The 17,066-nt window shown below is 42.3% G+C and overlaps 1 protein-coding gene across 1 annotated transcript; it reads right to left on the reverse strand.

The window, feature by feature from the left end:
• Window positions 1–638: 638 nt before the first annotated feature.
• On the reverse strand, window positions 639–3,998 carry LOC139386312 (dynein regulatory complex subunit 12 homolog). The gene is made up of 6 exons (XM_071131829.1): window positions 3,827–3,998; window positions 3,595–3,663; window positions 2,944–3,063; window positions 1,702–1,794; window positions 1,410–1,540; window positions 639–1,036 (listed from the first exon to the last, which is right to left on the reverse strand). The coding sequence occupies exons 1-6, from the start codon at window positions 3,996–3,998 to the stop codon at window positions 908–910; spliced, it is 714 nt and encodes a 237-aa protein (XP_070987930.1). The 3' UTR covers window positions 639–907.
• Between the last annotated feature and the right edge of the window lie 13,068 nt (window positions 3,999–17,066).

The raw sequence follows: 17,066 nt of genomic DNA on the forward strand, positions 1-17,066 counted from the left end.
AGAAAATATTACGATGGGCAAAAGAACAGACACTGGACAGAGGAACTCTGCCTAGAAGGCCAGCATCCCGGAGTCGCCTCTTCACTGTTGACGTTGAGACTAGTGTTGTGCCATGATCAGCCACATCTAGTGGACATGAAAAGATAGTGTTCAATAAAATACCTGAATGACTATCAGGAAATATGGAAGACGCACCCTGGTGGAAAAGCTAACTTCCATAAATATGTGTGTGTTGTAAGAGTAAAAAAGCCAATCAATGCACAGTAGTTGTTTCACTCTCAAACAATAGCCATTAGTTTGAGAGTTAGTATGTAAGTTACTGTGGATCATTTCAAATGACAATGTGTCACCCCAAAGACTCAAAAACGTAATATTTGTGAATGACCATCAATACCACAATAACTATAGGAAGAAAATCAAACAACTGCATGTTTTTAAGAAGTATTTTAAGAAGTATTATACATCATGAAAGACACAGTAACCAAATGAATCAAACACTGGTTGTTACATTATTGTCATTAAGTTTTCCTTCTCCGTCATTATGAATGACTTCAAATCCACATGGAATCGATCTATTTACTTTACCATAATGTGTGTCAAGTGTCACAGAGTAGGAGTGCTGATGTAGATCAGGTCCTCTCTGTCCATGTAATGTTATTGACACATACGAGCCCCTGGTGTGCCTGGTCTTATAGTAGCAATGAAACAATGTGGTGGTGATCAGGGCCAGTATTCATAAAGATCATCAGAGTGGGAGTGCTGATCTAGGATCCATTTAGCCTTTTAGATTATAATGAAATGTACATGGACAGGGGGGGGTGAAAGGGGGGAGACATGGATCCGAGATCTGCACTCTTACCCTGAGACATTTTATGAATACGGGCCCTGGTTACATAATAAGAGCCTTTCAGACGTCCAGTGAGTTCAAGCCAAAGTCAGAGAGCAGCTCTTTGTATTCCTGATGGACAACAGTACTCTCCTGCTCCCACCGCAGTCGAGCCTCAGCCAGTTGGGAGGTCAAACTGTCCAAAGTGTCCTGGTAGGGGTCAATCAAAAATTGTTATATCAGAGAGAGGGTGTGTCCCCCAAAAAGCACTCTATTCCCTACTTTTGACGAGAGCCAAGTAGTGCACCATACAGGGAACATAGTGCCAATTGGGAATCCCACTGGGAATCATTCTCCTGAAGAGAAAGACAAGACATATATATAATATCTCAAACGTTATCACATCTATAGCACACGTTGCTATCAAAGACATAATCCGTGGTAGCAAAAGCATCAATATCATTGCCCGACATTCATTTTCTTCAGGCAAATAACACACGTGTTTGTATTCCTTTCATACTCGTTCCCTGTGATAATGTTACAACGTAAGCCCCCTTTGATGAGCTGAAATCAGTTCACTCACATGCAGAATCTTCTCATAGTTGGTCTCCATGTCGTCCAGTTTGTTTTGTAAGTCAGCTATTGTGGTATCCTTCTCCTGCTGCAGCTGCTCATGCGCTTTCCTTTCTGCCCTCAACTCCTCCTGACACTGAGCTGAGCACAGACAGACAGACGGACGGACGGACAGGACAGGACAGGACAGGACATAAACAGTCATCACTTACAATGTATCTGATTCTTACTAAAACAACAATTGTTGCAGCTTGAATGAACTGGCTATACTGTAGGAAGCTTACATGTGTTCAATAGCTTACCAAGCTGTTCTCGCAGCAAAATGGCCTCACCCCCCAGCCTTTTCACTTTGACCGTCATGTCTGTTTGCATGGTCTTATGCTGACGGGTGAGATCTGCGAGGTATGACAGTATTACATATTACCTAAAGCGCTACCTACTAATAATAAAGAATGATCCATTTCATTTTAAGCGCTTTTCAAGACACCTAGGGTGTTTCTCAAAATGCATCCTACCGCGCTCGCAAATTGGAGCGCGGAGGGTAGGAGTATGAGTCCAAATCAAAGTATGCGAAAACGGAGCAGAGGACACTTCCAGAATGCGTATTCCGTTAGTACATAAGTTTCAACGGAAAGTACACAAAGACATATGACGCAACCACATAAAAAATAAAGCAACATTTCTTGAAATCAATGGCGGCCATTATTTGAGCTGAGAGAAAATACTCTCCGCCTTCGGAATGAAATGTTGCCTTTTTACATCTTATATGTTGCCTGACTACAATATGTTATCTTGATACTATAATAAATACATGATGTGTTCATTTTGGCATGTTTACCTGCCTATGTACTGTAGATTGCAAGCCCATAATAAGTCAATAGGTCTAAGAATTTACTCTCTAGCATAATATTAGTTTTAGGACATTTTTTGCCTTTTAAACTATCTGGTTAGCTACATTATTACGATTCACATATAGCCAGCTGATAGTTATGAAGTAAAACGGTTGCTTTGTGTATATCTTGTTTTGTCTCTATTGCCATTGTTGTCCTGGCTGGAAGACGGTTCAGTGAATGGGTAAGTCCATAGTAAGTCAATTGGGCTAACTGGCTAACTAGCCATGAAGTATTGGTAGCCACCCAAGGAAAATGTACAGCTACCTTCCATAACAGTGGTTTTAGGTTATTCTTGCCTGTTTAACTAACTGGCTAGCTAGATTATTACGATTCACATATCTAGCTGATAATTAGGAAGCAAAACGTTTGCTTTTTGTGTATATCTTGGAAGAAGGTTCAGTGAATGGGGAGGTGAAGTGTGAGGTAATACAGTAGGGGGTGTGCGAGTCCTTCTCAAATGTATCGTTTGATGCATTCTCCACACTCTAGTCCTCACAAGAATGTACTAAAGAGAACGTGGTCGGAGAATGCACTCTGAGCACGACAGTGTGGAGCACGATAGTATGCATATTGAGTGTGTGTGTGTGTATATAGTGCGTTACTGTGTGCGCGTACGTATGTGTGTGTTTGAGATTGTTCCCTCCCACCAACCTGCATTGACGTCTTTGCGGTCCAGTCTCTCATGGTGGAGCTCCTGCTCCATGTCCCGCATACGAGATCTCAGGTCATGACTGATGGACTGGGCCTGCTGTGCCACATCCCCTCGCAGAGCTGTCACACATGGAGTATGTATTTGATCAGTGTGTAAAATAACGTTGTAGTTATTGTTCAATCAATTCATAATTGTTCATATTGAAATCAGTACATATCAGAAGTGGTGTGGGATCCCTGTGTAATTATTTGAGTTAAGTGTTTTAACCTCCTAATAGGTAGCCTAGTCAAAAGATGTGTTGTGCTCTTGCCTTCTCCACTGTCATTCCATAAGAAGTTGACAAGAGAGCAGAAACAGGTGGCACCCAGGCTAGTTCATTTGTTCTAATCTCCAGATGATCATGAATTTATAATATATCTATCTATCTATCTATCTATATATATATATATATATATATATATATATATATATATATATATATATATGTATATATATATTGAGTTGAACTGACTTAACTGACTTATTTGATGATTGTAGCAAAAACATACCAAGGTTACCCTAGAATAGCCTACATTTTAGAGTCGCTGCTCTGCTTTTAATGAACGCATTTTAGGAGCTCTAGAGAAGTGGCCGCAGTGTAGCGTTCTCACCAAGATGGTCCCTCAGAACTGTTACATCCAATGCACTCCGCCTGTACTTCTCCTCCAATTCAATTCCCCCTGCATGAACACAGTGAATTAGACAATCCTCAGATATGCAGAGCCCCGTTAAAAGTGTGCGCTCTTTCTAACAGGCAAAATAAGGTTTAAATAACTACGAAAATTAAACATATTAAATCGAAAATGTAACAGTAAGCAGCCCTGAGAAAACAAATAAACATACCCTCATTAGCTTTCTTATTTTTGGTCTTGGACTTATTGATATTACTTTTCCCTTTCTTCTTCTTTGGAGGCATTATTCTGCTGCAAAATTCCTCTAAAATCGATTTGCCTACAAGCAATTGCGCATTGCTTGGCGTCCCGTTGTTGCTGTGGTGACAACGAGTCACATTCATGGAATCCTTATTCAGGAATGCTTTGTAGGTTGAACGCTCCAAAAACGTGCACGGTGAAGTTTTTCAAGTTAATAGACTATAATGTTCTATTCGGTTGGATTTATTTACAAGTTTCATTAACAAATATGAAATAGCAGAGAAGCATGTATTTGGTCAACTGAGAACTAAGTTCGTGTAGTGTATAGAGTAATCATGTGAGATACAATTATTTTATAGGATCTATTTATTCGAACGTTCGGTGTAGGGGCCAATCATAGATTAAAAGCAGGTGAGCTGGTTCTACTATTTTTGGTGTTTTGTGGTGGGAAACTGAGCAAGTCAAGCATATGTCAACCCATAAATAGACAGGCTAGATGTAATTTTTTTAAAGCTTGCATTCAATTGCCTGGATTTCTTCGGGTATGGGGGTGACTGCAGCTGTTTTGAAGATCAGTGATACCTCTCAGGTCAGCAGGAACTTGTTGATCAGGGTGGTGACGCTGGCTGAACAAACATAAGCAAGCTAGATGAACCGGTTTTGAGTAGGGAGTAAGGCAGCAAGTGGTGGCCTTCATTTTGGAGATGATTGACTGCACAGTGGAGGTTTCTACCATTATTATCACTAATAATTATCACTATTATCAAACGTTTTAGAACACCTACTTATTCAAGGGTTTTTCTTTATTTTTACTATGTTCTACATTGTAGAATAATAGTGAAGACATCAAAACTATAAAATAACACGTCGTCATGTCGTAACCAAAAAAAAGTGTTAAACAAATCAAAATATACTTTATATTTGGTTCTTCATATAGCCACCCTTTGCCTTGATGACAGCTTTGCACACTCTTGGTATTCTCTCAACCAGCTTCATGAGGAATGCTTTTCCAACGGTCTTGAAGGAGTTCCCACATATGCTGAGCACCTGTTGGCTGCTTTTCCTTCACTCTGAGGTCCGACTCATCGCAAACCATCTCAATTTGATTGAGGTCGGGTGATTGTGGAGGCCTGGTCATCTGATGCAGCACTCCATCACTCTCCTTTTTGGTAAAATAGCCCTTACACAGCTGGGAGATGTGTTGGGTCATTGTCCTGTTGAAAAACAAATGATAGCCCCACTAAGCCCAAACCAGATGGGATGGAGTATCACTGCAGAATGCTGTGGTAGCCATGCTGGTTAATTGTGCCTTGAATTAAGTGTGCCATAAATCAGACAGTGTTACCAGCAAAGCACCTCCACACCATAACACCTCCTCCTCCATTACGGTGGGAAATACACATGCGGAGATCATGTGTTCACCGACACCATGTCTGACAAAGACACGGTGGGTGGAACATAAAATCTCCAATTTGGACAAGTTTCCACCGGTCTAATGTCCGTTGCTCGTGTTTCTTGGCCCAAGCAAGTCTCTTCCTCTTATTGGTGTCCTTTAGTAGTGGTTTCTTTGCAGCAATTCGACCATGAAGGCCTGATTCCTCAGAACAGTTGATGTTGAGTTGTGTCTGTTACTTGAACTCTGTGAAGCATTTATTTGGGCTGCAATTTCTAAGGCTGATAACTCTAATGAACGTATCCTCTGCAGCAGAGGTAACTCGGGGTCTTCCATTCCTGTGGTGGTCCTCATGAGAGCCACTTCCATCATAGCGCTTGATGGTTTTTGCGACTGCACTTGAAGAAACTTTCAAAGTTCTTGAAATGTTCCATTTTAACCTTCATCTTCATTTCAACCTTCGTCTTAAAGTAAGGATGGACTGTCATTTCTCTTGGCTTATTTGAGCTGTTCTTGCCATAATATGGACTTGGTCTTTTACCAAATAGGGCCATCTTCTGTATACCCCCCCCCCCCCCCCCCCCACACACACACACACACACACACACACACACACACAGTCACAACCCAACTAATTGGCTCAAACGCATTAAGAAGGAAATAAATTCCACAAATGAACGTTTAAGAAGGCACATCTGTTAATTCAAATGCATTACAGGTGACCACCTCATGAAGCTGGTTGAGAGAATGCCAAGAGTGTGCAAAGGGTGTCTACTTTGAAAAATCTCAAATGTTAAATATATTTAGATTTGTTTAACACTTTTTTGGTCACTACATGATTCCATGTGTGTTATTTCATAGTTTTAATGTCTTCACTATTATTCTACAATGTAGAAAATAGTACAAATAAAGAAAAACTCTTGAATGAGTAGATGTTCTAAAACTTTTGACCGGTAGTGTAGTCAGAATGGTTGTGACATGCAGAAGAACAATTAGAATGATGGAGTGTAGCCTGACTTGGGGAACACCAACTAAGAAGGCCACAAAATGGAAGCACTGGCGCTTTCTTGTGTAGGCCTTATGTGCCTCAAGGCACAAAGAGGATTAAGTCATTCAGAATGGCAGGACCACTGGCCTTTTAGGGCAGACCACATCCCAAGGGAAGCAAGATTGGACCCCGTCACTCTGGCTGGAGGCACTTCCACCCAAGGGTGAGGAGGACCTCCAGCTGTAGAGCTCGGGCTAGAGGCCTTTCCACCCAAGGACGAGGCCCTTCCATTCAAGGAGAAGGTATAACTCCATCTGTGGAGCTTGGGTTAGAGGCCCTTTGAGCCCAAAACGAGATGGAGCTCTGGCTGGATGCCTTTTTACCCAAGGACGAGGTGGAGCTCCGCCTTGATGACTTTTCACTTAAGGAAAAGTTCTGTAGAGCTCTGACTGTGTCACAATCGGCCGACTTGGCATAAAGTCATTTTTACCTGTGTTATGTAACACCTTGGCTATGTACTGAGATGCAGTGCCTTAGACCACTGTAGACAAGTGTTCAGTTCCCAAGTATTGGTTCACCAAGACCAGTCTGTATAAGAAGTGGGGACTGAGCCCAGATGAGACTAGGCTCACATTAGTTCTGAAGAGGTGTCATTTTAGAATGAAGGGTGCCGTAGCTCTGCTGGTGTTCCTGTTGTGTTTGTTTGAGGCATGGGCTCAGGGAGAAAGTGGATAGAGAGAGAGAGAGTGGATTGAAATTAAGCTCAGGAGCCCAAAGACTGAAGCTGTAGACAGCCCAAGCACAGTCAATTGACCAGACTTCCACCAACTCTGACATCTAGGATGAGCTGAGAGCGCTGCGAGATATGGTGGTGGAACAGAGAGTGGAGCTGAGGAACATGAAATAAGGGGATGAACTGAATCAAGAGAATGAAGGTAAAAGTGAATATTATATACACTCTCCTCCATATTTACTTGGACAGTGAAGCTAAAATGTTTAATCTGGCTCTATAGACGGGTTGGTTGTCAATGTTATTGTTATTTTCTAAACAGCTTCTACCCCCAAGCCAGAAGACTGAACATCTAGTCAAGTGGCTACCCAGACTATACACATATTTTTCTACTGCTCCTCTAATTACTTGCTACTTTTCTCTTATTCTTATCTGTATTTTTTGAAACGGCACTGTCGGTTAGGGCCTCGTAAGTAAGCATTTCACTGTAAGGTCTACACCGGTTGTGTTCGGTGCATGTGACTAATACAATTTGGATTTGATCTTCCTGCACCTTCGTCGCTGGGGGTACCTGTGTCTGCGGCCGCAGTGCGTACTTCTACGATTTCAAAGCTGACAACCTTTCGTCCCTGCTCTGGATGGAGCGGGGCTTCTCCATCTGTCGGAGGCCTGCTCCAGGCACAGGGAGCAATGGGCTCAAGTTATCCTGCCTCTCGCCCGTCCATAACGGGTTCCCCGAATCCTGCGACGCGTGGGAGTGGGCGGATTTCCTCGTCCTTATCCGCCAACCGGGATTTTGGGCAGCTCCGTGGTAAGAAATGTGACCATTCCTGGTGCAAAAACAAGTAAATTACGTTACTAAGCTGCTCCCGAATGTACTACGTCAGGCAGGACATGGAAATGAATTATATCGTAGTCCATGTGGGTTTTAATGACATTATGAGGGGCATTTTAAAGAGCTGACCGACTCTCATGCTAGACACTAATAAAATACCCATCATATCTGGCCCTGTGCCCTCTCTGAATCTTGGCATTGAACATTTAAGAAGGATTCTTTCTCTACATGATTATTGCAGTTCAATGGGTGTAACAGGTGTGCGCAATGTGGTGTGCCTGGACCGATGGTTTAGGAGCAGGAGTAGGCATGACAACAACATTGCTCTTAAGGAATTGGCACCTTGCTTCATTGATATTTGACATACAGTACAGTATCAGAATTATGCTCAGCATTAAAAAATAATGACTGTGGATCAGGGCGGGTTGCAGGTTGTGTTGCCCATCATCACGCGATAGATACGCTATAAAGGGCTACCATATCTCAACAAATGTATTAGTTATGCCAGAGATATCATGGTAAATTCTTGGTAGATATGTAGTAAACGGGTGACTTCAGCTAACCAGGTTTTAAAAACAGGTACAGTCTCCTTATTCCAAAGGCTTAACATGTACAGTCAGTCATCTGTTCCCAGTGGGTTAAAGTCGTTCGGTGCTGTGACCTGCCTAAAACAGCAGTGTCTGGAGCTGGTATGAGGTTACAGCTGTATACTTCTGAGTAACACTTAAAAAATATCCTGCCAGAGTGTGTGTAGTTTGGGGCATGACCAAAAGAGGTGTGTGAGGGCAATTGCTAAACCTTACTAATGCTTGTGTACTAAGATATCCTTCTTTAAGCCTAGACATTGGGCTTGAGAATGTTAAAGAAACTAACTCCTATAACATAGAAAAGTGTGTGTGCGTTTTGATATAGTTCTAACTGTTCTGTGTGTGTAGAATGAACCCATGATGTCCAGGCACTCAGCCAAGAATATGACAGAAACGGACTGGTTCCTCTTAATCCTAGACAGAGTAAAGATCATATCCTGCACACCAGTAACAGAGCTATTGTTCAGTTTTGGAGCCTGCTTCTGGGGAAAGATTGTGGTGGAGAAATCAGAATTAGCTAAGTAACACAGATAATTAAGATGTCTTATCTGCAGAATGTGCTCATATGATTGAACTGTTGAAACTCTTGTTATTGGAATGTCTCCTTTCGGATTCTGGTGTTGGCAGGTGCACTTCCTCTCTCAAATGGGCATCAGTCACCTTGGGTCCAGAGAGGGGTTCAGCTTTATCTATCACATGTCCCTGTTGATCTGCAAAATATCAGCAAGGAGTATGGCAAAGGAGGTCAGAAGGAAACATTGTTTCCCTATGTGAACTGTGTGCCTTTATTGCAAACCATGTGAAGGGATGGCATGAGTAATGGGGAACCAATCACTTGTCTCCACAGTGTCTGTGTGTCAGTCACCTCCTCCTAGGGGGAGATTGTTCTCTCCCCTAGTTCAAGGTGGAAACTAAGTAACAACAAATGTCCTAAGTTCTTAGTACTGAACAAAACAGCAAGTTATTTGTATTTGGGGCTCAAGGTCTGGCACAGGATGTGTGAGGTTAGTGTTTGGAACCATTGTATGACATCTCTGAAGTGGCACCTATTCTGACCTATTCTGAGATAGTATTTAACCCAGAAGCTAACTCCACTCAGTGGGCTCTCACTCCAGCACCTGTGGGGGTGGGGCAACCAGCCTCCTTGTTGTAACAAGTCTTTTAATAAAAGTAATACCTTGATTGATTATTCATTTTGCCTCTCATTATTGATTAAGGGTAGAATTTCCACCACAGGTGACCAAGGGAACCCTGCGCAGACTTGCAGTTAGGGCATATCGGAGAGACTAAGGGGTAGAACGAGTGTAATTTGGTACAGGAATAGTGTAGTTGTGAATCACTTTGTATTGAATAAGTTGGTGTCGGGAGTTTATCGAGCACAACTGAATATCTCGAAGGCAATCAGCCCAACTGTCATCAGTAATCTCCATACCAAGGTCTTCCTCCCAGGTCTACTTCAAATGTTGTGTGGATACAGAGTAATATGCTGTAATCTGTGATCTACACATCTGGAGATCAAACTCATGGAGTCAGGGGCAAGGTCCATGAAAATATACAGTTCGCGGGCACGTGTAATTGCCTCAAAATTTGCTATATTTAAGCAAACAATTTCTTATCGGAAGATAAGTTGGGGTGTGGCTAGTTACTGTGCAAAGTATTCTCAAAAACAAGTACCTTATTAGAAAACTGAAATCACATTCCTATCTTAACAAAAATATGTTCATACTTGTTCATGTTGTCTACACTACATATTGGATGGAGACTTCATACCTGTAGTGCAACTACTTTTCAAGTTACGAATGAATTCGCAAAATGAAAAACAATATGACATGATTCTTCTTTAGGTCCCAACTGACCATTCCCCACATTCTGATGTTAGGAATATTGTTCCAGTGTTCACTTTTTGGATGTTAGAGTTTTTGGCGGTAAAAGTCTTCTGGAAACAAAGTACATTCCAATCCCAATACTAGAGAGCCAGAGAGAGAGTTCTCTCCTGCTTAAATTTACGACCGGGTGTGGAGGTGTCAAAACCCCCACCGTTCCCTCCTCCCCCCCTTTTGTGGTTGGGAGAGGGTCTGCTGATTGTCAGCCATTGCCAAGCTGATCTGACCCAATGTGATCCTCATGTGTAGTCATGACACTATATAAGGACCCACAATTGACAACGCATGTCAGAGCAAAAACCAAGCCATGAGGTCGAAGGAACTGTCCGTAGAGCTCTGAGACAGGATTGTGTCGAGGCACATGTCTGCAGCATTGAAGATCTCAAAGAACACAGTGGCCTCCATCATTCTTAAATGGAATAAGTTTGAAACCACCAAGACTCTTTCTAGAACTGGCCACCCGGCCAAACTAAGCAATCGGGGGAGAAGGGCCTTGGTCTGGGAGGTGACCAAGACCCCGATGGTCCCTCTGATAGAGCTCTATAGTTCCTCTGTGGAGATGGAAGAACCAGAAGGAAAACCATCTCTGCAGCACTCCACCAATCAGGACTTTATGGTAGAGTGGCCAGACTGAAGCCACTCCTCAGTAAAAGGCATAAGACAGTCCGCTTGAAGTTTGCCAAAAGGCACCTAAAGACTCTCAGACCATGAGAAACAAGATTCTCTGGTCTGATGAAACCAAGATTGAACTCTTTGGCCTGAATGACAAGCGTCACATCTGTAAGAAACCTGGCACCATCCCTACGGTGAAGCATGGTGGTGGCAGCATCATGCTGTGGGGATGTTTTCAGCGGCAAGGACTGGGAGACTAGTCAGGATCGAGGCAAAGATGAACGGAGCAAAGTATAGAGAGATCCTTGATAAAAGGTCTGAATATTTAGGTAAATGTGATATTTCAGTTGTTATTTTTTTCATAATTAACAATGTCTAAAAACCTGTTTTGGCTTTGTCATTGTGGGATATTGTGTGTAGATCGATGAGGGATAAAAATATATCATACATTTTACAATGAAGCTGTAACGTAACAAAATGTGGAAAAAGTCAAAGGGTCTCAATACTTTCCGAAGGCACTGTGTCAATACAATACAAAATATAAAAAGATGAGTTTTACAGACAGGCATACGGATGTCTCTCTCTCTCTCTCTCTCTCTATTCCCTTATCCACCCTAGCTCCGTCTCTCTCTTCTCTCTCGCCCTCCCTCCACTTCGCTCTACCTACTCTTTACCCCCCCTCTCTCTTTTCTATCGCTCTCTTTCCCCCTCCTACCTCCCTATCGCTCTCTCTCCCCTTCCTCCTTTCTCTCCCCCTCCATCCTTCACCCTCTCCTCACTCTCCCTCCTTCATCTCTCTCTCCCTCCTCTCTCTGTCTGTTGACTCTCTCTCCCACCTCCCTCCTTCACCCTCTTCCTTTCAAGTCAGTTCAATTCAAGGGCTTTATTGGCATGGGAAACATATGTTACCATTGCCAAAGCAAGTGAAATAGATAATAAACAATTCAAATGAACAGTAAACATTACACTCACAGAAGTTCCAAAATAATAAAGCAGTGGGGAGGGCATAAGGATAGATACTAATCTGTATATATTTTTTATATATTATCATTTGTCATTTCTTCAGTTTGTGCTAGAAAAAGAAGGGTTAATATCCAACAGAAAAATATATTTTTCTTTGGTAGTCTCTTGGTAGAAATAATTTAGCTGGGCTCAACACTCATTGGCTAGGCCCTCAGGCTTTGAATAGAAGGTACCAGCAAACGTCATTGACATTAACTTCAATTAGAGCAGCATTTTGGAATGACAGTAAAATCAACCAATCACAAAATGTCTTGGGTGGGACAATTGTATGATGCCTCAAGGCCCTCTGGAAGGCCTAAGTATACATCACTAATTCAGAGCCAATAGAGAGCCTTATCTTGTTTTCTCACGCTTGAGCCTGGCTAGCTGGCTAGCTTTTTGCAGTGTATGTAAGTGTATGTAACAATGGCGATGGCAACTGCAGAGAGAGTAATCCTGGACGATGTGGTGGCTAAATTGTTAGCATCACCCTTTTCAAGACTAACTTTTATGAAAAGTTCAATCTTGCACAGGCCAGGAGACCAACGCCTGCACTGCATGATTTGGTGCAATGAGGAAAGAGTTTTGAAAGGCATTTTCAAGTGAATAATTATGAGCGCTATTCGTGGATAACCGCCTGTGAGCTGACAAAAAAGCTTTACTGTTGGAATTGCCTACTCTTCAGCACTGATAATAGCTCAACCTGGACAACTGGTTTCAAAGATTTAGCTTGTTTGACAAAGTCAGCACTTCAACACCAAAACTCAACTTCACACCTGAGAGCTACAGTGAGTTTAAAAACACTTGGTGAAACAAGAGTAGACCTTGTACTTAACGAGCAGCGGCGTAATGAGACACTTGCTCACAATGATAAAGTCAGGCATAACAGGGAGATTATAAAGCGCCTTATTCATACGGTTGTGTTTTTAGGCAAGCAGGAATTAGCATTCAGAGGACATGATGAGGGTACTTGGAAATACTGGATTTCTTGGCTGAGAATGACAGCATGTTAATCTGCCATTTGGCTATGGCTATGTCTCAGGCACTTCCAGCTAAATCCAAAATGACCTGATACACGCGGTAGGCGGTAGTGAATGTAATGACATATGTCATGAAGGAAGAATGGAAGAAAAACCCCTTTGTGACCATCATGGTTGACGAGACGACAGACATCAGCAATGTAGCCCAAATGTCTTTTGTGTTGCATTACACTACCGATGGTGGTGTGAAGAAAAGGTTTTTCAAATTTGCGGATGTAACTGAGGATAAACAGGCAGGAGCGGTTGCTGCCCGAATTGTCAGCTTTTCAGAGGAGTGTGAATGCACGGCCAAAGTTGTGGCACAGTGTTAAGATGGGGCCGCAGTCATGGCCTCTGGTATAAACAGAGTACAAGCCAAGGTGAAAGAATCTATCCCGCAAACTCTGTTCATTCATTGCTATGCGCACACTCTTAATCTGGTGATGTCACAAGGTGCTGGTAAACTTAAAGAATGCAAGATTTGTTTTCCTTATCTTGATGGCCTAGTATCGTTTTTCTCGAGATCTGTCAAAACGAACAACTACTGGATGAAATATGCCAGGGAAGACTACCCAGAGTGGCGCCAACACGATGGAACTTCTCCTCACGCTTAGTTTACGCCGTGCATGAAAAAAAGGCAGAACTCATTGAACTCTTTCAATATATAGTGGAGCATCACGGTGACTTTGATGAAGACACCGTTCACAACGCAGATGGATACATGATGCACCTGACAAGCTTCGAGTTCTGCTTCCTGCTATCCTCGTTCTACTCCATATTTGCTTTCTCCGACGTGCTGCTTGGAAAATTTCAGAACAGGGAGTTTGACATGCACTTCTGCCTGTCCAGGGTGGACGACTTCTACAACACCACAGAGAGGGGGAAAAGGAAAATTTGATTCCATCTACGAGGACACTGTGAGTGAGACTGGAGTGCCAAGGGACACATATGCAAGGAGATTTCCGCGGGCAGTAACAACAGCTGCACATTGCGATCATCGACAACATTGTCACTCAGCTAAGAAACAGGTCCAATGACCATGAAAGGCTCATGTTCCTTGCCCTCCTTGACCCCCAAAGGGAAACGCCAAACTTTCCAAACGCTGCGTTCTCAAGTCTCGAGGAAAGCTATGGCCCTAATTTTGATTTGCCACGGCTCAAAACAGAACTCACCATTATGTACTCAATGTCTGACTTCGAAGGTAAGAGCACGGCTGATCTTCTCCAATTGATAGTATGCACCAATTGTATCTGCTTACCTGTCTAGTTTTGAATATTCCAGTGTCCACTGCATCAATAGAAATAATATTTTCTGCATTAAATAGGATCAAGACATATTTCAGGAACACCCCTGGACAGACCCGGCTGTCAATCGAAAAATAACTTATTTCGGTTTTAAAATCAAAAGGCAAGCTATATGAACCTGCCATTGCCCATTTCATAGAGAAGGACAGGAGAATGGACTTGGTTTTTAAATGATAGTCATAATGGTGATTAGACATTTTGTTTTCATCTACAGCTTGCTTTTTGTTGCTATCTCGTTCATATCATTTTGAATACAATGTGTAAAATATTATTTCAACGTTAGATCACTGATTGTGTGGTTAAAACTAAGGTAATGACGTTGCAATTGGAAGTACTGGGTACATGACATTTCGTGTTGTGGTGCATTTTTTTAAAATTGTTGAATGCTGGAGAACGAACATCGAATACAACTCTTTTCTCTCTGAAAGCAAATACTGTCCGTGGTCTTGAAACAATGTGAGTCGTTGTGTGGTTGAATTTATTCCGCCACTATTTGAGTGACTGTTTGTTTTGGCAAATGTTTCTTTGAAACGACGCAACCGTATTTTCTTCTAACGTGGTTCACGCTATCGTTATTTGCAACCGTTGTGTACCTGTGCTGCTTCTGTGAGCCACAGCCGAGGCGTGGCTTAGGACCGTTTGACTCTGTCATTAAAGAATTACAACGCCTACAGAGGTCTGCAAAAGAAAGGTCTCAAGTCATGCTCTGTATACACAGGCATCCGAGTTCTCTATATGTATGACGTCAGATCTGTTTCCACAACTGAGGGCCTAGCTCCAATAGTCACGATTTGCCACTGGAATAAAGACAATTCAAATGTCATATTATGCCTATATACAGTGTTGTAGCAATGTGCAAATAGTTAAAGTACAAAAGGGAAAATAAATAAACAGAAATATGGGTTGTATTTACAATGGTGTTTGTTTCTCTCTCCCCTCTCTCCCCCTGTCTCTCTCTCCCTCCTCCACCCCCATTCTCTTTACCTTCTTCTTTCCTTCCCTACCCCTCTACTCATCTTTCTTCTCTTCTCTCTCCTCTCTCTCCCTCCTCTCTCCCACCTCCACAAACAGGATATTGACGCATAAATATGTGTCAAGGGGTTTGACACAGAGTAAGTCAAAAATGATGTTCAATGCAAAACAGTTGGCGATAAAGCTGCAATGGGTAAATTGGTGAAAGACAGACAGGCAGAAGGTTAGGCAGACACACAGGGAGACAGAAACATGCAGGCAGGCAGAAGCAGGCAGGCACAGACAGACAGACAGACAGACAAGTAGACGCAAACAAACTGACAGACAGACAGGCAGTTTCAATCTAAATAAATGTGACCAATATCCTCTTCAGAATTCATTCTAACAAGGATCTTAGTTTCTAGAACTGCAAGACCATTGTGTGGAGGTCAAAAATGTTTTTGGGTCAATTAACCCTTCAAAACCGCCCCTATTACCCCCAATTAAAGTCACTTCCTGTAATTGTGTAATTGCAGGAAGCTGAAATTCAATGTAAGGCCTCCTGGGGACACTCTTTAACAATGCCCTGAGTTAGTATGTTTGATTTGTATAGTTCCAGCCCAAGCAGCAGAACTATCAGGGGGCAATACCCACTGGGCACAGACCATTTTTAATGTCTAGTTTTGATTTACATTTGGTTGAGTTGTCAACTAATGTGAATTCAATGTGAAATAAACAAAACATTTCACCATGTCATTGTATTTAGGTTAAAAGTTGTGTGAAAAAAAAGACAAAATGCCCTTACGTTGATTACTTTTCGCAAATCCAATTAGTTTTCCATGTTGATTCAATGTCATCACATAGATTTTGGGGGGTTAACTTGGTCACAGTGTTGATGCCAACTAATTCTACCAGAAACAGAAACATTTTCACAAACGGTGCATCTATCATTTCCAGAAGTGGTTGGTGACAATCTATTTATCTCCTCATCTATTATCATCCGAGAGTCACATGATGCTACATGTGTTGTTTCCATTTTTCTTATAGAAGTCGGAAACAATTTGTGAATGTATCTTTTAAAGTGTAGCAGCCTTAGGCTCTTTAGGTCAACAATATTAATGCTGTGTTGTTGGGAGCACTGGTTGGAATCTCAGGTACGCCGTGACAGACATGGATCACATTACAGTAACACAGTGTATTGTATGCTCGATGGTACTGTACAGTGTACAGTGTAGTTGAAATACTGTGGAGTTTACAGATAATCTGAGGATTTAATTTGCGAAGGTAGGACCTTTCACTGATGATACCACTATGGTCTTCACCAAAGTCATCACAAACATCAACAATGATGTTAACAAGCTCAGTTACAGGTACTATTAACACATGTATGTACACATCATATCCAAAGAGTCCAATGTCACTAACAGGCTGTCTCTGAGAGAATGCCAGTGACAGTGTTGATCCTTCCATGCAATTCCTCTGATGCAGGTACCTTCACAGCACCAGTTATAGGATTGTAAATTACATTGCCAAAGTCAAGGATCGGCAGGATGGTCAGGTTTACGAGGGTATGTTTGGCAGCATGAGTGAAGGAGGCTTTGTTGCGAAATAGGAAGCCGATGCTAGATTTAGTTTTGGATTGGAGATGCATAATGTGAGTCTGGAAGGAGAGTTTACAGTCTAACCAGACACCTAGGTACTTGTAGTTGTCCACATATTCTAAGTCAGAACCAGAGTAGTGATGCTAGTCGGGCGGGCGGGTGCGGGCAGCAATCGGTTGAAGAGCATGCATTTAGTTTTACTAGCATTTAAAAGCAGTTGGAGGCCACGGAAGGAGTATACAGTGCCTTGCGAAAGTATTCGGCCCCCTTGAACTTTGCGACCTTTTGCCACATTTCAGGCTTCAA

This window comes from Oncorhynchus clarkii, chromosome 27, assembly GCF_045791955.1.
Source record: "Oncorhynchus clarkii lewisi isolate Uvic-CL-2024 chromosome 27, UVic_Ocla_1.0, whole genome shotgun sequence".
NCBI lineage: Eukaryota > Metazoa > Chordata > Actinopteri > Salmoniformes > Salmonidae > Oncorhynchus > Oncorhynchus clarkii.